Raw genomic sequence first — 26,911 nt, forward strand, 5'->3', positions numbered from 1 at the left:
TTCTGACAATCTAGGCAGACACTAAATGCTTCCTGAGAGAAGCTGCTGATGTGATGGTGACACATTCACATTTCTGGGTGAGTGGCAACAGCTCCTTAGCTTAGATTAGTAGGATAAGTTTTAGAATCTCGCATTGCACCTTACAAAATTCTGACGAGACTGACAGGTCAGACGCTTAATTTTAGCCGAGTGGGCAGGAAAACGGAATTGAAGCCCCAGACCCACCATGATCATACTGAATGGCAAAGCAGGCTCGATGGGCCGTGCGGTCATGTTCCTATTTGTTATGTTCACTCCTGTCATGCAAAGAATAGGTGAGTGGAACTAATGGATAACTCTTTCAAAGTGTAGACACAATGGACGGTCATCCTACTTCCATGCTGCAAGATTCTGTGATGCGAGTTGAGGCACGTGACAGTGACACAAGAATGACTGCCAGCCTCTCGCATTCCCTTTGCAGTCTTCCCAAACTGAATGAGAGGCAGAGCTTTGAAAGCAGGTCACCTGGACACAGTCTGGCCCTCGAGTGGCCAGAGGAAGGTTCTTGCCTTTATTAGCCGAGGCATACAATACAAGAGGAGGGAGGTTATGATGGAGCTGGTGAACGGGTGGCATGGTAGCGATCCCCGGCTTGGGTCACTGTCTGTGCGGAGTCTGCACGTTCTCCCCGTGTCTGTGTGGGTTTCCTCCGGGTGCTCCGGTTTCCTCCCACATGTCCCGAATGACGTGCTGTTAGGTGAATTGGGCATTCTGAATTCCGCCTGCGTACCTGAACAGGCGCCGGAATGTGGCGACTAGGGACTTTTCACAGTAACGTCATTGCAGTGTTAATGGAAGCCAACTTGTGACAATAAAGATTATTTTATTTCTTTAAAACGTTGGGTAGGCCAACCTGGATTACAGTGTGCAGATCTGGTCACCGCATGATAGGAAGGATGGGATTGCACTGGAGAGGGTGCAGAGGACATTCACCATCATTGGGGCTGGTTTAGCACAGGGCTAAATAGCTGGCTTTTAAAGCAGACCAAGGCAGGCCAGCAGCACGGTTCAATTCCCGTACCAGCCTCCCTGAACAGGCGCCGGAATGTGGCGACTAGGGGCTTTTCACAGTAACAAGCTTACTTGTGACAATAAGCGACTTCAATTTCATGATGGTTCCTTGGCTGGCTCGTTTCAGCTGTGAAGAGAGACTGGTTAGGCCGGGGTTGTTTTCCTTGGAGCAGAGAAGGCTGAGGGAGGGCGGACCTGATTGAGGTGGCACAGATAGGGTGGATAGGATGGTACTTTTCCCCTTAGCGGAGGGGTCAATAACCAAGGGGCATAAATTTAATGGAAGAGGCAGGAGGCTTGGAGCTGATGTGAGGAAAAGCTTTTTCACCCAGAGGGTGGTGGGAATCTGGAAATCACTGACTGAAAGAGTGGTAGAGGGGGGGGATGGATGGGGGGGTTCGGGAGGTGGCAGTGAGCTGGGATCGAGCGGCTTGGGGACCTGTTTATTGACGGCAGCTTTCCATGCCTGGAGGATTTGGAGGAGGGGTTTAAGCTGCCCGGGGGGGAATGGGTTCCGATAACTGCAGGCGAGGGACTTTGCGCGGAGGCAAGTCTCAACCTTTCCTCACCTGCCACCCCAGGGATACAGGTAGTGTCGAAAATGGAAGTGGGGGAGGGGAAGATTTAGGAAAGTTATAAAGAGCTCACGGATTGGGAGTGGGATCCAATAGCAGAAGTGAGGCTAAAGTGTGAGGAAGAATTGGGCAAGGAGTTAGAGGCAGGGTTGTGGGAGGATGCCCCGAGTAGAGTCAACGCGTCCAAGCCTGTGCCAGGCTTAGCCTGATACAATTTAAGGCGGTCCACAGGGCACATAAGACTGTATGAGCAGGTTCTTTGAAGGGGCGGAGGATAGGTGTGGGTACTGTGCAGGAGGGTCCGCAAATCATGTTTTGGGCATGTCCGAAGCTTAGGGGATTTTGACAAGGATTTGCCGATGTCACGTCAACGGTATTGAAGCCACGGGTGGTTCTGAGTCCAGAGGTGGCGATTTCTGGTGCGTCGGCAGACCCGGGAGTCCAGGGGGCGAGACAGGCTGACGTTTTGGCCTTTGCCTCCCTGGTAGCCCGGAGATGGAACCCCCGAAACTGAGGATATAGAGGGTCAGTGACATGGCCGCGTCTCTCAGGCTTGAGAAGATCAAATTCGCCCTGAGAGGATCGACGCTGGGGTTCGCCCGGAGGTGGCAGCTGTTTATCGACTTCTTTGGGAAAAATTAACGGGCAGATGTAACGGAGGGTGGGGGGGTGAAGGGGGAGAGGGAGGCATGAGGGGCTGATTGAGGTGGGAAATAATTAGTGGGAAAGGGAGATTGGGGAACTGTGTAAGCCATGTTGGCTGGGTTAGGTTGTTGATCGGGTGGATGTTATTTATTTTGTTGTTTGTTTCCTCCTGAAAATTGTTAAAATTATGTATGCCTTCATAAAATATTTTCAAATAAAAAAGTATTTCGATGAGCACTTGAAATGCCACAGCATGCAAGGCAACAGGCCAAGTGCCAGAAAATGGAATTAGAGAAGACAGGTGCTTGATGGCCAGTGCATATACGATGGGCTGATTGGACTTTCCATGATGGAAAAACTCTGTGACTCAAAAATGGAGAGAAAACACAAAAATGACCCAAATTCTGAAATGAATTGCCTTACAGCTTACAGTCAATTCGGTGCATTGAGAGGAAAGTGAGGGAAGTGCATCAGGGAGAAAGGACATGCTGATGGGATTAAATGGAGAGGGGAGCGAGGAGACTTATTTGGAATAGGAGATTCAGCAGTTTTGTTTCTGGCTGTAATTGTGGTTCCCCTTTCGCTACAGATACTGACGGTATTCGGACACGAGCCATCGGACAGGTTCAGCGAATAGAAGCTCCATTACCGTTTCCCTTTGCAGTTGTCTTTTTTCAGTCCTCCGTTATTCACGAGGGCGGACCACGTTGTCAGTGCCACATAAGGTAAAGCTGCAGCGTGCCTGTGACTGAGAGCTTTAGGTTTGTGGGCCACCTAATAGGAAATAAAACCATTGTTTAGTACAATGGGCTAAAATTAAGCAACAATTTATTTTTCCTTCTGCCCCCTTTAAACAGAAAGGAAGGCCCCCTTCACCTGGGGACTGAAATCCCACCGAATGTTCAGTGTGGAAATGTACAATGGCACCAGGTGCATTTTCAATGCTTCAACAGCTGTCGATGGCAGTGGGGATACTAAAGCTTCACAGTTACCCTACAGCGGCAGTCAATGGAAAGTGGATCGAGAAGAAAAGGAAATTAACTCGGGTCACTGCTCCCAATCACTATTTGATAACCTCATCCTGGCAAGTGTAGGTATGGGGATGGTAGAAGACACAGACACACACGCACCATCTGGACAGACACACACGCAACATCTGGACAGACACACATGCAACATCTGGACAGACACACATGCAACATCTGGACAGACACACGCAACACCTGGGCAGACACACACGCAACATCTGGGCAGACACACACGCAACATCTGGGCTCGCAGACGTAGACACACACACACCATCTGGGCTCGCAGACGCAGACACACACCATCTGGGCTCGCAGACACACACACCATCTGGGCTCGCAGACGCAGACACACACACCATCTGGGCTCGCAGACGCAGACACACACACCATCTGGGCTCGCAGACGTAGACACACACACACCATCTGGGCTCGCAGACGCAGACACACACCATCTGGGCTCGCAGACACACACACCATCTGGGCTCGCAGACGCAGACACACACACCATCTGGGCTCGCAGACGCAGACACACGCACCATCTGGGCTCGCAGACGCAGACACACACACCGTCTGGGCTCGCAGACACAGACACTCTCAGACGCACACCGCCCGGGCTCGCAGACGCACACCGCCCGGAGTCGCAGACGCACACCGCCCGGGCTCGCAGACGCACACCGCCCGGGCTCGCAGACGCACACCGCCCGGAGTCGCAGACGCACACCGCCCGGGCTCGCAGACGCACACCGCCCGGAGTCGCAGACGCACAGCGCCCGGGCTCGCAGACGCACAGCGCCCTGGCTCGCAGACGCACAGCGCCCGGGCTCGCAGACGCACAGCGCCCGGGCTCGCAGACGCACAGCGCCCGGGCTCGCAGACGCACAGCGCCCGGGCTCGCAGACGCACAGCGCCCGGGCTCGCAGACGCACACCGCCCGGGCTCGCAGACGCACACCGCCCGGGCTCGCAGACGCACACCGCCCGGGCTCGCAGACGCACACCGCCCGGGCTCGCAGACGCACACCGCCCGGGCTCGCAGACGCACACCGCCCGGGCTCGCAGACGCACACCGCCCGGGCTCGCAGACGCACAGCGCCCGGACTCGCAGACACACACCGCCCGGACTCGCAGACACACACCGCCCGGACTCGCAGACACACCCCGCCCAGACTCGCAGACACACCCCGCCCGGACTCGCAGACACACCCCGCCCGGACTCGCAGACACACCCCGCCCGGACTCGCAGACACACCCCGCCCGGACTCGCAGACACACCCCGCCCGGACTCGCAGACACACCCCGCCCGGAGTCGCAGACACACACCGCCCGGACTCGCAGACACACACCGCCCGGACTCGCAGACACACAGCGCCCGGGCTCGCAGACACACAGCGCCCGGGCTCGCAGACACACCCCGCCCGGACTCGCAGACACACCCCGCCCGGACTCGCAGACACACCCCGCCCGGACTCGCAGACACACCCCGCCCGGACTCGCAGACACACCCCGCCCGGACTCGCAGACACACCCCGCCCGGACTCGCAGACACACCCCGCCCGGACTCGCAGACACACCCCGCCCGGACTCGCAGACACACCCCGCCCGGGCTCGCAGACACACCCCGCCCGGACTCGCAGACACACACCGCCCGGACTCGCAGACACACACCGCCCGGACTCGCAGACACACACCGCCCGGACTCGCAGACACACACCGCCCGGACTCGCAGACACACACCGCCCGGACTCGCAGACACACACCGCCCGGACTCGCAGACACACCCCGCCCGGACTCGCAGACACACCCCGCCCGGACTCGCAGACACACCCCGCCCGGACTCGCAGACACACACCGCCCGGACTCGCAGACACACACCGCCCGGACTCGCAGACACACACCGCCCGGACTCGCAGACACACACCGCCCGGACTCGCAGACACACACCGCCCGGACTCGCAGACACACCCCGCCCGGACTCGCAGACACACCCCGCCCGGACTCGCAGACACACACAATGAGCCGGGACAATGAGCCTAACAAAAAGGGAGAGAAAGCAGCTTAACCTTTCCCCTTTCCCAGTAAGTCAGCTACTGTATAAAGCGAGGCATCAATTCGATTCCATTGTCAACCCAACTTTGTTATATTGCGCCATGGCATCAATGTATTTCAGCACAAAAAAATGCTACTTTGACAAAAACAACATGTTTATGGATGACAGATGAATGCAGCTCCTTTAGTATAACGTAACAGGAGATTGAAAGACTGGCTTTGTTAACCGGATGGTGGACTGACAATTCCGTTTTTAATCAGTGTCTGATGGGTCCATTTATAAAAATGAAAACTTATTAAAAATTGTACTCACATAGATAATACCTTACTAGGTATGTTGTTCAAATGATAACAATTCTAGTTTGGAGAACATTAATCCGAATCCTAGTGTGAAATGACCGTCTCCAAGTGTCTGAAATAACCCACTAAGATTTCACTAGAGGGCACTGTTCGCCAGTTTCACACACCCAAACTAAGACTGGGTGTCGAGTTTTCTGACGAAGGCTGGTGATCCTGGCCACCTGCCAGTATTGTTAAGGAGACGACTGCTAGAATAGATCCAAAGGCATGCGGACAGCGAAAGGAAGGGAAGACTCAGCTGTGACTCCTCGCTTGGTTCCCTGAGGTTGAAGAGCACAGGTAGAACATACAGCACAGAAACAGGCTAGTCCGTGTCAGTGTTAACGCACCGCATGAGCCCCCCTCTTCATCCTCACCCAATCAACATCACCTTTTATTCATTTCTCCCTCAGGCATTTGCCCAGTTTCCCCAACTATTCCTCACGGTCGCGAATTCTGCAATCCTTTATGTTCTATAGTGTAGATGGGCTTTAGAGTGGTTTCACAGGTCGGCACAGCATCGAGGGCCGAAGGGCCTGTACTGCGCTGTAATGTTCTATGTTCTAATCGCTCTCTGGGTGAAGAGGTTTCCCCAGAATTTCCTACTGGATTTACAAGTGACTACCTTCTATTTATGGCCCACGCTCTCGGACTCCGCCGCTAGCGGAAACATCCTCCCCACGTCTACCCTACATAACCTGCACCTAATCCGGAGGACTCCACACCTAATCCGGAGGACTCCGATCAGGTTTTACCTCAATCTTCTCTCTCTTTTCCGGAGAAAAGAGCCCCAGCCTGTTCAGTGTTTGCTTATGGGCCTCACCTCTAATTTCTGCAATTACCTTTAGAAACGCGAACATTCATTGCAGCCTCCCAGGCCACCCAAGTGAACAGAGTGCAGACTATACCCCAGCAATAGCGAGTGCCTTCAGGAGTCGAGGGGAAGCGTTCAGAGTGCAAGCTATAAAACAACAATTAACGTTTGTTCCATTTTGCACACAGGCAAGGATTATCATGGGTCAGTAACAGGCATCAGCTTCAGGAACAGATGTGGGCAACGCAGCCCTTTCAGCCTGCTTCTCCATTCAATTACATCAAGGCTGGTCTGCAAAACAACTCCATTAACCCATCCTTGCTCCATATCCCTCGGTATTCAAACTAAACAAAAATCTATCAATCTCGGCCCTGAAAAGTCTAATTGACGCAGCATCGATTGCCTTTAGGAGTCAGAATTGAAGATGTCCATGTGTGTAATACTGCTCCCTGATTTCCCTCCTTAAATGACCTAGCTCTCATTTTCGGATTATGTCCCCTCGTTCTTAATTCTCCCCCCCCCCCCGCCCCCCCCCCCGCCCCCTCCCCCCCGCCCCCTCCCCCCCTCCACCACCCGAGGGAATAGTCTCTCCGTATCTGTCAAGCTGATTTCAACGTCTCAATTAGATCAGCTCTCAGCCTCAACAATTGATGGAATTCAGGCTACACTTCTGCAAAGTGCCCTCATGATTTAATCCTCTAAATCCTAATTTAGGGTTATGAACTATAATTCTGGTTAATCTGCACTTTTTCCAAGACCAATACAAGTTCCAGGAAGTATGGCGCTCAACGCTGATTGCAGCACGTCTGACTGAGGCTCTGTACAACTAATACAATAATTCTTTTGCTTTGTATCCCAGCCCCCTCGAGATAAAGGCCAGCATTCAATTAGTCTCCCTGATTGCTTTTTCTTGTGCCTAGCTTTAAACGGTTTGTGTGCTCGGATTCCCAAATCTCTTCGCTCCCAGAGAGTAGTTCATTTCTCAGCGTTGAGACATTTATCCTGACTTATATTTCTTAGGTCCAAAGTGGATGACTTCACACTCATCACGCTGAGATGACATTACGTGAAGGACGGCACGGCGGCACAGTGGTTAGCACTGCTGCCTCACAGCCCCAGGGATACGGGTTCAATTCCGGCCTCGGGTGACCATATGTTTTGGTCCTGTCCAAAGCTGGAGGATTACTGGAAGGAGGTGTTTAGGATAATCTCTAAAGTGGTGCACGTGAAACTGGACCCTGGCCCTCGGGAGGCCATATTCGGGGTGTCGGACCAGCCGGGGTTGGAAACAGGAGCGGAGGCAGATGTTGTAGCCTTCGCCTCGTTGATCCCCCGAAGGCGGATCCTGTTGGGGTGGAGATCAACCTCTCCACCCTGTGCCCTGGCCTGGCGGGAGGATCTGCTGGCATTCTTAATGTTTGAAAAGGTCAAATTTGAACTGAGGGGAAGGATGGAGGGGTTCTTCAATTCATGGGCATTGTTCATTCTGCACATTCGAGAATTGGATCACATCGAACATGGGGGGGGGGGCATGGGGATTGGCATTACATTCGTTACTCAGAATAAAAATGATAAGTCACAGATATAGGCAAGGATCGGTATCGGACAAAATCTCCCAGCTTTTAAAAACTTATGGCCAGTTCTCCTTTTTATCTTCTGTCTGTCCTACATTACATCCAAGAGGAGAAATCATGACTTGCACAGCCGTTTGGCAAAAAAAACCCACATTACGCACATTCTCCACAACAAAACCAGGGCGAGACGGCAAATGGTCGTATGTTAGCTGCTAAAGTTCTCGTGCCCTCGCTCATCGTACCTCATTTGCACTTGCCACCACAAATTCTGCCAACGTTCCCTGTTTCCAGGGTGGCACCGCTGCCCAGACCTGCAAAAAACAACACCAACAGTTCAAAAGATCAAGCGAAGCATCCTATTTTGAACAATAAAATAGAATAACTTACATTTATAGGATGCCTTTAACATAGTGAAACATCCCAAGACACTTCAGAGAAGGTAATCTGACAGGAATTGACACCGAGGACATATCTGGACTTCAGAAATAATAATAAAGAAATGGAGTTCAGATCATGCCTTTCATTAACTTAGGACACCTGAAAAACTTTACAACAATTGAGCACCCCTGATGGGTGTAGGATACATAAAGATCAGATAATCTGCTTAGCAATGTTGGTTGAGGGATAAATATTGGCTAAGACAATGGGGACAACTCCCCTATTCCCCTTCGAATAATGCCATGAGATCTTTCATAGGGCAGACAGGGCCTCGGTCTCACAACACATCTGAAAGGCAACACGGCCGACAATATAATAATAATAATCTTCATTGTCACAAGTAGGTTTACATTAACACTGCAATGAAGTTACTGTGAAAAGCCCCTCGTCACCACATTCTGGCGCCTGTTCAGGTACACAGAGGGACAATTCAGAATGTCCAAATTACCTAACAGCACATCTTTCGAGGCTTGTGGGAGGAAACCGGAGCACCCGGAGGAAACCCACGCAGACACAGGGAGAACGTGCAGACTCCGCACAGATAGTGACCCAAGCCGGGAATCGAACCTGGGACCCTGGAGCTATGGAGCAACAGTGTGCCACTGTGCCACCCAATACACATTCTGAATTCTCCCTCTGTGTACGCGAACAGGTGCTGGAATGTGGCGACTAGGGGCTTTTCACAGTAATGTCATTGCAGTGTTAATGTAAGCCTACTTGTGACAATAATTAAGATTATTGTTATATTATTACAGCACTCCCTCGGTTCTGCACTGGAGTGTCAGCCTGGATCATGTGGCCAACTCCCTGGAGTGAGACATGAATCTGCACCCTTCTGGCGCAGAGGCAAGTGTGCTGCCACAGAAACAGCCCACATCCATTGGAAAATGTCATGGCGACCCCGTCAACTATTTTCTCCTCCCCTTCCGTGTTGAGAGAGTGCTCAACCGGTACTAGCTATTCTGCATAATTGTCCTCAAGCCATCATTCTTCATGTGTCAGACTCAACAAAAATCGGGCGGTGAGGGCAATTTTGTTTAAAGAGATAACTTGTTAAATATTTGACAGTTGCTTCAAGAAATAAATGTAAATGACTCACTTGTTCCATACACATTCCAATTCCGTGTAGTGGACATTCTGAACGAGATTCGCCCTCCATCAATAAAGACTGCTCATTTAAAACCACTCCTATCGGACTGCCTAATAAAAAGGATCCTGCTCTCCAAGCAGCCCATTAGGTCATTGCACAATATGAAAGGCAGTCCTTATCTTCAATCTATACTGGGTTCATTACCTCGAGGTTTATGTTCTCCAGTACTCTCTTCAGCAGCCTCAGTGCATTAATCTTGCATTACACTCAGCCATCTAAAACACTGTTAACCCTGTACTCACCCACACCAAGACCCACCAACCTTCCCCATTCTCCCCAAAGTCTACCGACTGACATGTTTGCCCCAGTGAATCAACATCAAAACTCTCATCTTAGTTTTCAAACTCCTTCTGTGGTCTGGTCCCATCCTGTCATCTTCTACCTTCAACAACTGGAGCCAAAGTACTGATCCTTGTGGTGGTCACAGCCTGCCCCACTTAGTTCTTCTCTCTGTTATCTGCCGGGGAGTCGATCCTTAATCCATACTAGTATATTGCCTCATAACTCATGTGTTATGATGATCAGAGGGTTGGATAGGGTGGACAGTGAGAGCCTTTTTCCTCAGATGGTGATGTCTAGCATGAGGGGACATAGCTTTAAATTGAGGGTAGATAGATATAAGACAGACGTCAGAGGTAGGTTCTTTACTCAGAGAGTAGTAAGGGTGTGGAATGCCCTGCCTGCAACAGTAGTGGACTCGCCAACACTAAGGGCATTCAAATGGTCATTGGATAGACATATGGACGATAAGAGAATAGTGTAGATGGGCTTTCGATTGGTTTCACAGGTCGGCGCAACATCGAGGGCCGAAGGGCCTGTACTGCGCTGTAATGTTCTATGTTCTATGTTTTTATTTTGCTTCATGCCACCATTTAACTGTGCAGAGTCAGGTCTGTAATCATTTACTGACGGCAGATTTCCTTGTGCCCTTGGCTCAGAATCAGAAGATGTGAATCCAAGTCCCACCGCAGAGACGTGAATAATTAATCCAGGTGAACACTTCAGTGGAACACTAAGGGCCTACTGCACTGCCCGAGCCGCCGCATTTCAAAGAACAAAGAAAAGTACAGCACAGCTGGGCCCACCAAGCCCGTGCCGACCATGCTGCACGGCTAAAGTAAAATCTTCTACACTTCCTGGGTCCGTATCCCTCTATTCCCATCCTATTCATGTATTTGTCAAGATGCCCCTTAAACGTCACTATCGTCCCTACTTCCATCACCTCCTCCGGTAGTGAGTTCCAGGCACCCACTACCCTCTATGTAAAAGACTTGCCTCGTACATCTCCTCTAAACCTTGCCTCTCGTACCTTAAACCTATGCCCCCTAGTAGTTGACCCGTCTACCCTGGGAAAAAGTCTCTGACTATCCACTCTGTCTATGCCCCTCATAATTTTGTAGATTTCTGACTGTCAATACTCTTGAGGATTCTACCATTCACTGTATATTCCCTACCTGTATTAGACCTTCCAAAATGCATTACCTCACATTGTCCAGATTAAACTCCATCAGTCATCTCTCCGACCAGGTCTCCAAACGATCTAAATCCTGCTGTATCCTCGGACAGTCCTCATCGCTAACCGCAATTCCACTAACCTTTGTGTCGCCCGCAAACTTACTAATCAGACCAGTTACATTTTCCTCCAAATCATTTATATATACTACAAACAGCGAAGATCCCAGCACTGAACCCTGCGGAACACGACTAGTCACAGCCCTCTAATCAGAAAAGCACCCTTCCATTGCTACTCTCTGCCTTCTATGACCTAGCCAGTTCTGTATCCATCTTGCCAGCTCATCTCTGATCTTGCGCGACTTCACCTTTTGTACCAGTCTGCCATGAGGGACCTTGTCAAAGGCCTTACTGAAGTCCATATAGACAACATCCACTGCCCTACCTGCATCAATCATCTTTGTGACCTCCTCGAAAAACTCTATATCAAGTTAGTGAGACATGACCTCCCCTTCACAAAACCGTGCTGCCTCGCTAATACGTCCACTTGCTTCCAAATGGGAGTAGATCCTGTCTCGAAGAATTCTCTCCAGTAATTTCCCGACCACTGACGTAAAGCTCACCGGCCTGTAGTTCCCTGGATTATCCTTGCTACCCTCCTTAAAAAGAGGAACAACATTGGCTATTCTCCAGTCGTCCAGGACATCACCTGAAGACAGTGAGGATCCAAAGATTTCTGTCAAGGCCTCATCAATTTCCTCTCTTGCCTCCTTCAGTATTCTGGGGTAGATCCCATCAGGCCCTGGGACTTATCCACCTTGATATTTTTCAAGACGCCTAACACCTCGTCCTTTTGGATCTCAATGTGACCCAGGCTATCTACACACCCTTCTCCAGACTCAACAATCACCAATTCCTTCTCTTTGGTGAATACTGATGCGAAGTATTCATTTAGTACCTCGCCCATTTCCTCTGGCTCCACATATAGATTCCCTCCCCTCTCCTTCAGTGGCCAACCCTTTCCCTGGCTACCCTCTTGCTTTTTGTGTACGTGTAAAACGCCTTGGGATTTTCCTTAACCCTATTTTGCAATAACTTTTTGTGATCCCTTTTAGCCCTCCTGACACCTTGCTTAAGTTCCTTCCTACTTTCCTTATATTCCACACAGGCTTCGTCTGTTCCCAGCCTTCTAGCCCTGACAAATGCCTCCTTTTTTTTTGACGAGGCCGACAATATCTCTCAATATCTAAGGTTCCCAAAATTTGCCATATTTATCCTTCTTCCTCACAGGAACATGCCAGTCCTGAATTTCTTTCAACTGACATTTGAAAGCTTCCTACATGTCAGATGTTGATTTAGCCTCAAACATCCGCCCCCAATCTAGGTTCTTCAGTTCCCGACAAATATTGTTATAATTAGCCTTCCCCCAATTTAGCACATTCACCCTAGGACCACTCTTATCCTTGTCCACCAGCACTTTAAAACTTACTGAATTGTGGTCACTGTTCCCGAAATGCTCCCCTACTGAAACTTCTACCACCTGGCCAGGCTCATTCCCCAATAGCAATCCAGGACAGCCCCTTCCCTTGTTGGACTATCTACATATTGTTTTAAGAAGCCCTCCTGGATGCTCCTTACAAACTCTGCCCCGTCCAAGCCCCTAGCACTAAGTGAGTCCCAGTCAATATTGGGGAAGTTGAAGTCCCCCATCACAACAACCCTGTTGCTTTTACTCCTTTCCAAAATCTGTCTACCTATCTGCTCCTCTATCTCCTGCTGGCTGTTGGGAGGCCTGTAGTAAACCCCCAACATTGTGACTGCACCCTTCTTATTCCTGACCTCTACCCATATAGCCTCGTTGCCCTCTGAGGTGTCCTCCCGCAGTACAGCTATGATATTCTCCCTAACCAGTAGCGCATTTCGGATGAGATGCAAATGGAGGCCCTGTCTCGGGCAGCTAGACATTATCTCTTGATACTGTTCAAAGAGCTGGGAAGGTTCTGTTGATGTCTTGGTCAATATTTATTCTAAAACCAACGTCACTAAAACAGATTATCTGGTCATTATCACGTTACTGTTTATAGCACCTTGCTGTGCACCAGCTGCCTGCCACATTTCCGACATTACAACAGTGAGTAATCTTCAAAAGTACTTAATTGGCTGTAAATGAAGTGTAAATGTGTTACATATTGTAAGATCCAGGAAGGAGTCCACACCAAGCCAAGTGGGTTGAGTCAAAGGAAAAGGACAACAAAACAAGAGTAGAGCATAAATATAAAAGCAAAATTACTGCGGATGCTGGGATCTGAAACAAGAACAAGAAAATACAGGACAATCTCAGCAGATCCGACCGCATCTGTGGAGAGAAAAGGGCGCCAATGTTTTGAGTCTGATCGAGATTAGAATGTGTGAATGGCAGAACAAAGGTGAACAGTGTGGCAAGGGACAACTAGGAACAGATGGCCCAATTGAAATTTAAAAAAAGGGGGTTGAAGGTGGAGGAGAGAGTTCAGAGTCTGAAGTTGTTAAACTCAACGTTAATTCTGAAAGGCTGTGACGTGCCTAATCGGAAGGTGAGTTCTGTTCCTCCAGTTTGTGTTGGGCTTCACTGGAACATTGCAGCAGCCCAAGGATAGACATGTGGACAAGAGAGCAGGAAAGTCTGGTGTTCTGCAAAGCAGTCGTCCAGTCTGCGTTTAGTCTCTCCAATGTAGAGTTGGGCCCCGAGATGGTCAGCAGGGAGGAAGTAAAGGGTTTAGGTGTCATACCTTCTGTGATTGCAGAGGAAGGTGCCGTGGGGAGAGGGTCAGGTGCTGGGGATGATGGAGGAGTGGACCAGGGTATCCTGCAGGGATGCAGACGGGGAAGTTGTGTTTGGTGGTGGCATTGTGCTAGAGTTGGCAGAACTGGGGGAGGATGATTCTTTTAATGTGGAGACTGGTATATATAAATGATTTGGAGGAAAATGTAACTGGTCTGATTAGTAAGTTTGCAGACGACACAAAGGTTGGTGGCATTGCGGATAGCGATGAGGACTGTCAGAGGATACAGCAGGATTTAGATTGTTTGGAGACTTGGGCGGAGAGATGGCAGATGGAGTTTAATCCGGACAAATGTGAGGTAATGCATTTTGGAAGGTCTAATGCAGGTAGGGAATATACAGTGAATGGTAGAACCCTCAAGAGTATTGAAAGTCAAAGAGATCTAGGAGTACAGGTCCACAGGTCACTGAAAGCGGCAACACAGGTGGAGAAGGTAGTCAAGAAGGCATACGGCATGCTTGCCTTCATTGGCCGGGGCATTGAGTATAAGAATTGGCAAGTCATGTTGCAGCTATATAGAACCTTAGTTAGGCCACACTTGGAGTATAGTGTTCAATTCTGGTCGCCACACTACCAGAAGGATGTGGAGGCTTTAGAGAGGGTGCAGAAGAGATTTACCAGAATGTTGTCTGATATGGAGGGCATTAGCTATGAGGAGAGGTTAAATAAACTCGGTTTGTTCTCACTGGAACGACAGAGGTTGAGGGGCGACCTGATAGAGGTCTACAAAATTATGAGGGGCATAGACAGAGTGGATAGTCAGAGGCTTTTCCCCAGGGTAGAGGAGTCAATTACTAGGGGGCATAGGTTTAAGGTGAGAGGGGCAAGGTTTAGAGTAGATGTACGAGGTAAGTTTTTTTACACAGAGGGTAGTGGGTGCCTGGAACTCACTACCGGAGGAGGTGGTGGAAGCAGGGACGTTAGTGACATTTAAGGGGCATCTTGACAAATACATGAATAGGATGGGAATAGAGGCATATGGACCCAGGAAGTGTAGAAGATTGTAGTTTAGTCGGGCAGCATGGTCGGCACGGGCTTGAAGGGCCGAAGGGCCTGTTCCTGTGCTGTACATTTCTTTGTTTGTTCTTTGTTCTTCGTTTGGTAGCATGGAAAATGAGGACAAGGGGGACCCTATCCTGGTTCTGGGAGGGAGGAGAGGGGGTGAGGACAGAGGTGCAGGAGATAGGTCGGTCACAGTCTATGGGAAACCACGATTAAGGAAGAATGAAGACATGTCAGCAGCACCATTTTGGAAAGTAGCATCATTGGAACAGATACAACGGAGGCGAAGGGACTGGGAGAATGGGATGGAGTCCTTACAGGATGTGGGGTGTGAAGAGCTGTAGTCGTAGCTGTGGGAGTCAGTGGGTTTGTAATGGATATTAGTGGACAGTCTATCCCCAGAAATTGAAATAGAAAAGCCAAGGAAACGAAAGGAATTGTTGGGAGATGGATCATGTGAAGGTGATAAGAGGGGTGGAAATGAATAAATTTATCCAGGTCCAGTCGGGAACATGAAGTGGCACCAAAACAGTCATCGATGTACCGATAAAAGAGTTGTGGGATGGAGCCAGAGAAGGACTGGAACAAGGAATGTGCCACATACCCCAGAAAGAGATAATCAGACTGGGACCCACGCGGGTACCCACAGCCACACCTTAAAAAAATGATTTTTTAATGGGGGATAATTTAACGTGGCCAATCCACCTACCTTGCACATCTTTGAGTTGTGGGGGTGAGACCCATGTAGACATGGGGAGAATGTGCAAACTCCACACGGACCATAGTCACACCTTTGGTTTGGAGGAAGTGAGACATGTTAAAGGAGAAATTGCTGAGTGAGAGGACAAGTTCAGCCAGACGGGGGAAGAGTGGCGGTGGATGAGGATTGCTCAGGCCTGTGTTTGAGGAGGACACGAGAGTCCTCAGACCATCCTGGTGGGGAATGGAGGGACAGAGGGATTGGACATCCATGGTAACGGGGAGACGGTTAGGGCCAGGGAACTGGAAGTTGCTGATATGATGTAGGGCATCGAAAGAATCCCAAATGTAGGTGGGAAAGGACGGGACAAGAGGAGAGAGTATTGAGTCAAGATACTTGATGAAGGAGCTACGCTCCGAAAGCTAGTGATTCCAAATAAACCTGTTGGACTTTAAGATAGGAAGAAAGAGTTTGGTGGGGCAGGAACAAGCTGACACCATGGGCCTACCGGGAAAGTCCTGTTTGTGGATTTCGGGGAGGAGGTAGATGTGAGCTGTCTGGGGTTGGGAGATTATGAGGTTGGACGCTGTGCAGAACAGAGCAGTTGCTTTACTACAGGGGCCAGCTCACAGTTCGTGGCCCTCAGCTTTCAAACAAGATGTAGAAGGGACCCTTCAGTGTGGGGGGGGGGGGGGTGGTATTCCCCATAGTCCTTTGGAAATAGGAATCCCTCTGTCGCATTAGTGTCTGATGACCTGCTCAACTCCAGGTTATGACATTCCTCACCCCTGATGTCCTTGGCGGGGCCGTGGCACACATGACCGGGCCGAGACGGGAAGGCAGGAGGGGAGGGCGGACGCAGGCATCTCTTTTAAAAAAAAATAAACTTTGTATTGAGGTATTTCTTTGGCATTTTAACAGCAACAAAATCAACAATATACATAACAAGAAACATATATACACAGTGCAAATTCCACCACCCTCTCCTGCAGGTCTTGCCATTACTTACCTCCTAACCTATGCTAACCTAATCCCCTCCCCACCCCCCCCTTTCTGCTGACGATTAGTTCTCTGCGAGGAAGTTGACGAATGGTTGCCACCTCCGGGTGAACCCCAGCAGAGACACTCGCATGGCAAACTTAATTTTCTCCAGGCAGAGGAAACCTGCCATGTCTGAAAACCAGGTCTCCAATTTCGGGGGCTTCGAGTCCCTCCATGCCAGCAATATACACCTCCGGGCTACCAGGGAAGCAAAGGGCAGAACAGCCGCCTCACTCTCCTCCTGGATTCCCGGGACCTGCGAAACCCCAAAAATCGCCACCTCCGGGCTCTTTGCCACCCTCATATTTAATACCGTAGACATGGCGTCGGCAAACCCTTGCCAAAAACCCCCAGAACATGTGGACATGGTTCGCTGGCCCTCCCGCACACATCGCACACCTATCCTCCACTCCAAAGAACCTGCTCATTCGGGCCACTGTCATGTGAGCCCGGTGAACAACCTTAAATTGGATCAGGCGGAGCCTGGCACATGTTGCGGTAGCATTGACCCTTCCTAACGCGTCGGCCCAAAGGCCCTCCTCTATCTCCCCCCCATCCCCCCCGCTCCTCCTCCCACTTTTGCTTCAGCTCCTCGGTTTGCGTCTCCTCCGAACCCATAAGCTCTCTATATATGTCCGAGATGCTCCACTCTCCTATCCATCCTCTAGAGACCACCCTATCCTGAATCCCCCTTAGCGGCAGGAGTGGGAAGGTTGGTACCTGCTTCCGCAAAAAGTCCCGTACCTGTAAATATTGGAATTAATTTCCCCCCGCCAATGCAAATTTCTCCTCCAGCGCCCTCATACTCGGGGAGCTACCTTCCAAGAACAAGTCCCCCATCCTCTCAATCCCCGCTCTCTGCCAAATTCGGGACTCCCCGTCCATCCTCCCCGGGGCAAACCAATGGTTATTGCAGATTGGGGACCACAGTGATGCCCCCTCTGCTCCCACATGTCTCCTCCACTGCCCCCAGACTCTCAGGGCCACCTCTCCACCACTGGACTGGTGGAGTACTGCGCCTGCGGGAACAGTAGGGGCGCCGTCACCAGTGCCCCTAAACTTGCACCCTTACACGAAGTCGCCTCAATGCGCACCCACGCCGGCTCCACCCCCCACCAGCCACCTCCTCACCATGGCTAAGTTAGCCGCCCAGTAGTAATTACTGAAATTCGCCAGCCCACTATCTCCCCGATTCCGCTCGAGCATTGCCCTCTTCACCCGCGGGGGCTTCCCACACGAAAGCCCACGATAATCTTATTGATCCGCTTAAAAAAGGACCGCGGGATGAAGATGGGGAGGCACTGGAAAACGAAAAGGAACCTCGGGAGGACCATCATTTTGACCGACTGCACCCTACCCGCCAGAGACAACGGGAACGCATCCCATCTCCGGAAATTCCCTTTCATCTGATCCTCAACCGGGCCAGGTTCAATTTGTGTAGCCTATTCCAATCCCTCGTCACCTGAATACCCACGTACCTAAAACTGTCCCCTACCACTCTAAACGGCAGTTCCCCCAGTCTCCTCTCCTGAACTCTCGCCTGAACAACAAACAATTCGCTTGTACCCCAAAAACCGGCCGAATTCCCCCAAGATTCCCATAATTTCCCCCATCCTCTCCATTGGGTCTGAGACATACAGCAGCAAGTCATCCGCATACAGCGAGACTCTGTGCTCCCCCCACCCCCCACAGACCTACCCCTTCCAGCCCCTTGAAGCCCTCAGAGCAATAGCCAGCGGCTCTATCCCCAGCGCAAACCTATTTGTCCGTACACTAGCTACCGGAGCCCGGTACAGCAACCTAACCCAGTCAACAAAGCCCCTTCCAAACCCAAACCGCTCCAGCACCTCCCATAAGTAATCCCACTCGACCCGGTCAAAGGCTTTTTCCGCATCGATCGCAACCGCCGATTCAGCTTCCCTACCTTCCGGGGGCATCATGATCACATTTAGCAACCTTCTCACATTGGCCCCCAGTTGCCTACCCTTAGCAAACCCTGTCTGGTCCTCCCCTATAATGTCCGGTACACAGTCCTCAATCCTAGAGGCCAGAATTTTGACCAGAAGTTTGGCATCCACGTTCAGCAAGGATATCGGCCTATAAGAACCATACAGCTCCGGGTCCTTGTCCCTTTTCAGAATGAGCGAGATCATGGCCTGTGACATCGTCTGGAGTAAAACCCCTCTATCCTTGGCCTCGTTAAAGACCTTCAACAGTACCGCATCGGGGCCCCCAGCCCTTCTACCAGCTCCCCATCTCTTAAGTAACGGTTGGCCCTCAACAGCGACAGACGAAGGAGGGTTCTGCGATGAGTAGCAGAGTGGGGTGCGCCTCTTCCGCCCAGACTGGCAGAGAATTGGGGGCATCTGTGGCGTTAGTGGCTGCGGTACGGGGGAGTTGCATCTATCTTCGAATCAGAGAAGTCTGACGGGGAATCAGGCAGAATGGTGCAGCCGCCATGTGGCACAACGGGGACAGAGACACTGTAGAGGTCCCACAGGGTCTGCAGGGCTGTCGGTGGAGCCACTCCCAGGCCTGGCACTGGCTCTACGGTGGTACACATGGTGCTTCACCTGTTGACGCCCCACTTACAGGTGATACGAGGTCGGCACAATCGCCGCAGAACAGTGTCCTTAAGGCAGCAGTTACCCAGAATGCAGTTACAAACATAAATCCTGTCCCCTGGGACAAAACACGAAGTGGACACCTGGTCTGAAGATCCTGGGCCTTTTGCACTCCGCCCGTATGTCGGGCAACAGCAACCTCAATCTCGTCCTGACATGGCGGACCCCATTGGAGCACAAGAAGGTGGAGAACTCTTGGCTCAGGAACAAGGCCCATTTTCGGACACGTGGACCTCTGGAAGCCAATGGGTGGAGGAGAGGTGGAGTTTCTCGATCGTCATTGCTATGGCGATAGAAGGCATTCTGTGGACCTTGATCCACTCGGAATGCGCGTTGATTAGCTGAGGAAACATTTGAGCCCAGAAAGGAAGCGGTCCAAGGATGGCCAGGCCATTCGCACGGGTGCAGCAGCAGGGAGCCGCTGGTGTTCCTGACAGATGTCACACTGGTGGGCCACCGTCTCGATGTTTGCATCCATACCAGGCCACCAGACTCTGTGGTAACACCTTCATCTGTTACGGGAATTGAACCGTGCTGCTGACCTGCCTTGGTCAGCTTTCAAAGCCAGCGATGGCCATGACAGGGTGGTTGGGGGTGGGGGGGGGGGGGGGTGGGTGGTGGGGTGGGGGGTGGGGGGGACTCCTCCCCATCCCCCTTCTATCTGTTTTTTTCCTTCTTTTTTTTCAAAGAATACATACAGAATAACAGCCAGGTGTGGAACGAATCTTCCATAATAATTAACAAGGCGTAAGAACGACCTCAGAGTCGTGGCGTCAGTGGGAGCCGGAGTCATTTGGACCCCTTCACCTTGTCTGCCACGGGGTGGAGTCCCGTGCACGCACATGAAAAACGCATTTCTCTTGATGCAGTCGAATGGTGAAGTCAGAGAACCAGCGGAGCACTGCCTCCAGACATTTCAGGTGATCCTATACCGAGACGCCAGTGACTAAAACCTCGCCAGACAAACGGCCACTTGCGGCAATCCACGTAGCACGCTCTCCATGGTGCGCTGAAGCATTACGCATGCAGAAGACACCCTAAAGAGCAAACAAGTGAGTTCAAATAGGCTTCATTGGGTGTTGATGGTGACATAACGCTGCAAGGCCTCATCGAACGCCAGCTGCAGATATGCGTAGCTCATGTCTAATTTTATGAATGGAGTGCCACCGGCCAGTTTGGCATAAAGGTCTTATATTCGCAGAAGCGGATATTTGTCCAGCCAGGAAGCGGTATTCACGGTTAAATTATAATCCGCACAAATGCGGACGGAGCCGTCTGGCTTGAGTGTGGGAACAACCGGAGCGGCCCAATCGTACAGGCCAGATTATGTCCAATGCTTCCAGATGATCCAACTCCGAATTAACTTTGTCAACTAAGGCGTACGGAACAGGGCGAGCCCGGAAAAATCGAGACTGGGCCAGAGGGTCGACGTGAATCCTTGCTACCGCCCCTCTGATGATGCAGAGCCCTGGGCGGAATTCTGCGGGGAACTTCCCCAAAACAGCACATAAACCTCCCGACCTGCAGAATTAGTCTCCAATCGAAATGGTGGAGTCAATCGCGGTCCAACAAACTAGGCCTGTCTCCATTAACCACTATTAAAGGCAACTGGGCCTCCTGGTGACCGTACACTACGTGGGCCTTAGTCGTGCCGGAAATGCGTAGTTGTTCCCCAGTATAGGTGGTGAGATGCACCAAATTCTTATATAGGTCCAGCACCCAGTTCCCCTTCGAATATCTTCAAAGGTTTTAAAGCCTACACCCAACACAGCCACTACAGTCTCAAGCAACAGATGGCCATTTACCCGGATGGGAACAGTGATGGGGGCTACTCGAGGCACTGAGACACAGTGTAAAATTAGCTCTCCCTCCTCCTCTGAATCTCCTAAATAGTTGGCCTGGACCCCAGCCCTGGGCGAACACTGGCTGAGGCCTGATCGTTAGGGCCGATTAACCCGGTTTGTCGACGGGCATCTCGGCAGGAGCAACCTCAAGTAGGGCATCCAAGATCCAATACTAGTGATGAGGGCAGGGAGTGCCCCCAGGAGATGAAGACTTGCCACTGATCTGACTGAAAGGAAGGGTCCGCACATCCCTATCCATGACCCAAGGCATTCACCTCCATAGTTTTTAGTTCCTGGACTCCCCGATCCGCACCTTACTTTGCCTGGGCTAGTTGGACGGCCTGTGACAACGTCGGAGAAGGTGCCGCCAGAAGCCACTGCGTCTCCCCATCGCTGATTCCCCAGACCAACTCCTCTCCAATAAGGACTCTCCAAACGAACAGAATTCAGCCATTCGGAGCAATCGGGCCACAAACACGGCCACCTATCTTCCCTGAATTGCGGATGGAGTTATTAAGTTTATACCGCTGCATCATTACCAAAGGCAGCCAGCAAAAATGCCCGCTGATGACCTCGATCAGCTGTTCAAAAGTGCGGGAGTCGGGGGCATCGGGAAAAACCAAGTTTCGGATCAGTCCATAAGTGTCCGCCCCCACCGCGGTGAGGAACACCACCACTTGCCACTCATTCTCAGTGATGGTTTTGGCCCGAAAGATGAAGCGTACGCGATCACTGTATCGGACCAAACTCTCTCAAGCCGCATCAAACGGATCCAACCGGCAAAGGCATCCCAGGGCGCACAAGAACCCAACCAGAACTCGCGGCTTCAGAGGCGGCGGAGGCTGAAGGCTGCAGCGTTGTCCAGAGACCGGAGTTTACTTCTCGTCGCCAGTGGACTCCGGAAAGTAGTCCACACCGAGCCAAACAGGTTGAGTCATAGGAAAAAGGTTTAATGCAACAGAACAAGAGCACAGAGCAGTTACTGTAGGAGCCATCTCACAGTTCATGGCCCTCCCCACCCCCCGAGTGGGAGAGTGTGTATTCCCCATATCAATCCTCCAGTCTTATAAAAGTGTCCCATGAGCTGCTTAAGGTTTCATTAGTGCCCCATGACCTGCTTAACCCCCAGATTATGACACAATATGTACACACAAGTTATTTCTTTCATATCACATGCTGATGGATGACAACAGCTCTGGGTGTTGGAGCCAAGCCATTAGAGCATATTTACCAGTCATTGTGTTCAGAGGCGACAGGTTCTCTGACACACACACAGCAACACAATCCAGAATACCTCATCTCCAGGTTTGAACCAAGACACATCCAATCCAGTTTCCATGATGACACCGGAGACATCCCGGCCCAGGATAAGAGGAAATTCACTCCCAACAGCTTTTACATGCAGCGGGTCACGTTTCATTCTGAGGGCAGCAGCACCGTAACCATCTACAAGAGTTTAAAAAAAACATTCGGACCATTGGTAATAGCCAAACAGTACCAGCAACAAAAATCCAGGCCCTCAGCAATGGAAAGTCACACACAGGTTAGAGATTTACATATTGCTGAACAAATATGGAATTCTTACAATAATCAACCAGTCTCTTGTGATACATCACTTGCATCAGCTCGCCGCACACAGCAGTGACAGGACATAATTTGTTTCTAATGTTGAGTAAAGTGCAAACTCCACACTGACAGTAACCCGAGGCCAGAATTGAACCCGGGTGCCTGGGGCAGTGAGGCAACAGTGCTCACCACTCTCTCCTATGCAGCAAATTGTAAAATGTAGGATATTGGGCTCAAGGTTTGTTCCGTGATGCTGCCTCAACTGTGTCAGCAGAAGATATGTTGCCTCCCGGGTGCCAGGGCCAGGGATGTCTTGGATCGTGTCTTCAGGATCCTTTAGGGGGAGGGGGAGCAGCCAGACGTCGTGGTGCACATTGGTACCAACGACATAGGTAGGAAAAGGGGTGTGGAGGTAATAAACAAATTTAGGGAGTTAGGCTGGAAGTTAAAAGCCAGGACAGACAGAGTTGTCATCTCTGGTTTGTTGCCGGTGCCACATGATAGCGAAGCTAGGAATAGGGAGAGAGTGCAATTGGGAACATCGACTGTCAGGGAAGGACACAATTGAAAGGTGGAACTTGTTCAAGGAACAGGTACTACGTGTCCTTGATATGTATGTCCCTGTCAGGCAGGGAAGAGATGGTCGAGTGAGGGAACCATGGTTGACAAGAGAGGTTGTATGTCTTGTTAAGAGGAAAAAGGAGACTTATGTAAGGCTGAGGAAACAAGGTTCAGACAGGGCGTTGGAGGGATACAAAATAGCCAGGAGGGAACTGAAGAAAGGGATTAGGAGAGCTAAGAGAGGGCATGAACAATGTTTGGCGGGTAGGATAAAGGAAAACCCCAAGGCCTTTTACACATATGTGAGAAATAGGAGAATGTCTAGAGCGAGGGTAGGTCCGATCAAGGACAGTAGCAGGAGATTGTGCATTGAGTCTAAAGAGATAGGAGAGGTCTTGAACAAGTACTTTATTCAGTATTTACGAATGAGAGGGGCCATATTGTTGGGAAGGACAGTGTGAAACAGACGGGTAAGCTCGAGGAGATAATTGTTAGGAAGGAAGATGTGTTGGGCATTTTGAAAAATTTGAGAATAGACAAGTCCCCTGGGCCTGACGGGATATATCTAAGGATTCTATGGGAAGCAAGAGATGGAATTGCAGAGCCGTTGGCAATGATATTTTCGTCCTCACTGTCAACAGGGGTGGTACCAGGGGTTTGGAGCGTGGCGAATGTCGTACCCCTGTTCAAAAAAAGGGGATAGGAATAACCTTTGGAATTGCAGGCCAGTTAGTCTTACTTTGGTGGTAGGCAAAGTAATGGAAAGGGTACTGAGGGATAGGATTTCTGAGCATCTGGAAAGACACTGCTTGATTAAGGATAGTCAGCACGGATTTGTGAGGGGTAGGTCTTGCCTCACAAGTCTTATTGAATTCTTTGAGGAGGTGACCAAGCATGTGGATGAAGGAAAAGCAGTGGATGTAGTGTACATGGATTTTAGTAAGGCATTTGATAGGTTTCCCCATGGTAGGCTCATGCAGAAAGTAAGGAGGCATGGGATAGTGGGAAATTTGGCCAGTTGGATAACGAACTGGCTAACCGATAGAAGTCAGAGCGTGGTGGTGGATGGCAAATATTCAGCCTGGAGCACAGTTACCAGTGGTGTACCGCAGGTCTGGGTCCTCTGCTGTTTGTGATTTTCATTAATGACTTGGATGAGAGAGTTGAAGGGTGGGTCAGTAAATTTGCAGACGATAGGAAGATTGGTGGAGTTGTGGATAGTAAGGAGGGCTGTTGTCAGCTGCAAAGAGACATAGATAGGATGCAGAGCTGGGCAGAGAAGTGGCAGATGGAGTTTAACCCTGAAAAGTGTGAGGTTGTCCATTTTGGAGGGACAAATATGAAGGCGGAATACAGGGTTAACGGTAGGGTTCTTGGCAATGTGGAGGAGCAGAGAGGTCTTGGGGTCTATGTTCATAGATCTTTGAAAGTTGCCACTCAAGTGGATAGAGATGTGAAGAAGGTCGATGGTGTGCTAGCGTTCATGAGCAGAGAGATTTAATTTAAGTGCCGTGAGGTGATGATGCAGCTGTACAAAACCTTGGTATGGCCACATTTGGAGTACTGTGTGCAGTTCTGGTCACCTCATTTTAGGAAGGATGTGGAAGCTTTGGAAAAGGTGCAAAGGAAATTTACCAGGATGTTGCCTGGAATAGAGAGTCGGCCTTACGAGGAAAGGTCGAGGGTGCTCGGCCTTTTCTCATTAGAACGGAGAAGGATGAGAGGCGACTTGATAGAGGTTTATAAGATGATCAGGGGAATATTTAGAGTAGACAGTCAGAGACTTTTTCCCTGGGTGGAACAAACCATTACAAGGGGACATAAATTTAAGGTGAATGGTGGAAGATATAGGGGGGGATGTCAGAGGTAGGTTCTTTACCCAGAGAGTAGCGGGGGCATGGAATGCACTGCCTGTGGAAGTAGTTGAATCGGAAACATTAGGGACCTTCAAGCGGCTATTGGATAGGTACATGGATTATGGTAGAATGATGGGGTGTAGATTAATTTGTTCTTAATCTAGGACAAAAGTTTGGCACAACATCGTGGGCCAAAGGGCCTGTTCTGTGCTGTATTTTTCTATATTCTATGAGCACAGTAAGAAGTCTTACAACACTAGGTTACTTTACCTGTCAAAACAAACCTGTTGGACTTTAACCAGGTGTCGTAAGACTTTGTACTGTCCCCAAACGTTGTAAGAGCTGTTCAGTAGATACAGACTTTGATACAGTCTCGTAGTTATTTGGTTATTTGAATCCTTCAGTTATCGTTCTCACTATCCAATCTATTACTCCACATAGCACGAGTTTTCCCCAAGCCTCAACAACAAATTCAACACAGAATCTTAGAGAATAGGAAAGCCCCAGTGTTAGCATTGTTTAGAGAACCTCAAAAGTGCCAGGGTTTAGAGAACCCCAAAGTGTATCATGGAGTTCACTTGACCCACAACTTTTAATAGATTGTGGTATGGGGAGCACACGTCCCACTCTACAGGTGTGGTACAGCAGAAATGGAAAAGTAATTTTTAAAGCAAAACAATGTTTATTCTATGAACTCAAGTTAACCTTTTTGAAACAGACAGTAAACATCTTAGCAACATCAATTCAAATACAACCCCCAAAAGAATACAACACTAAGCAATCCTTAATAACTTCCCAAACAATATCCAGAAGACAGAAGAAACACCTTTTAACAGAAGCACATTAGGTTTACATTCACTACTGAAAACATTTATAATTCTGAATTCACCAAATGATCAAGAGATAGTCTTTTCATGGCAGAGAGATCAACAGTGCACCTTCTCTGCCTGGCTTCAGCTCCAACACTGAAAACGAAACTAAAACACACCCTGCAGCAAACAGCCTAAAATGAAAGTAAAAAGCTGACAGACATCCCAGCTCCACCCACACTCTGACATCACTGATAAACAACCATTTCTTAAAGGTACATTTCTTAACCACACATTTCTTAAAGGTACTCTCATATTACAGTATGGAATCACCCGATGGTGAGAGACTCCAAGGCAGAGACATCTGACCATGAGGATAAATTACCCTGACACTACCTTTGGCGCGACATCTCGGAGTATTCTGTTTTAATCGAAGTCTGTAAAAAAGGTACAAGTTACCCTGGACCAGTTTTTTTGGGGGAGGGGGTTCAATGTAGTGACAAGATTTATTTGCAATGCCTTTCCATTAAAAGAGAAGTAGCAACATACTGTCATGGTCAGCTTTATGAACAGATGAATTGTAAACGCAGAGTGGAGGATAGAGATATGAAGCTGCCAGACCACGTCAAGTGAAGAGGAATTAGTTTCATGAAAAAATGATATCTTAGGTCATTTACAAATACACATCAGAATGACATCAAGCCACATTGCAAATATGTCAGTTTGTTTTACGTGAAATATCAGGAAGCTGATATTTGGGGGTGGCACAGTGGTTGGCACTGCTGCCTCACAACACCACAGACCCGGGTTCAAATCCAGCCTTGGGTGACTGCCTGTGTGGAGATTGTACTTTCTCCTTGTATGCGTGGGTTTCCTCCAGGTGCTCCGGTTTCCTTTTCCAGTCCAAAGGTGTGCAGGTTCAGTGGATTGGCCATGGTAAATTGCTCCTTAAGTGTCCAAAGATGTGCAGGTTAGG

The 26,911-nt window shown here is 50.0% G+C and overlaps 1 protein-coding gene across 3 annotated transcripts in view; it reads right to left on the reverse strand.

The window, feature by feature from the left end:
* The window catches only part of rtn4ip1 (reticulon 4 interacting protein 1), a 98,240-nt gene that overhangs the window by 70,106 nt on the left and 1,223 nt on the right, over positions 1–26,911 (reverse strand). For all 3 annotated transcript variants that reach the window (XM_072499925.1, XM_072499923.1, XM_072499924.1), the window contains exons 2-4: positions 22,438–22,589; positions 8,313–8,381; positions 2,920–3,044 (exon numbers count right to left, since the gene is read on the reverse strand). In XM_072499925.1, the coding sequence (XP_072356026.1) occupies positions 2,920–3,044; positions 8,313–8,381; positions 22,438–22,589 (346 nt within the window). The remainder of the gene's footprint in view (positions 1–2,919; positions 3,045–8,312; positions 8,382–22,437; positions 22,590–26,911) is intronic.

The sequence above is a fragment of the Scyliorhinus torazame genome, chromosome 4 (assembly GCF_047496885.1).
Source record: "Scyliorhinus torazame isolate Kashiwa2021f chromosome 4, sScyTor2.1, whole genome shotgun sequence".
Classification (NCBI taxonomy): domain Eukaryota; kingdom Metazoa; phylum Chordata; class Chondrichthyes; order Carcharhiniformes; family Scyliorhinidae; genus Scyliorhinus; species Scyliorhinus torazame.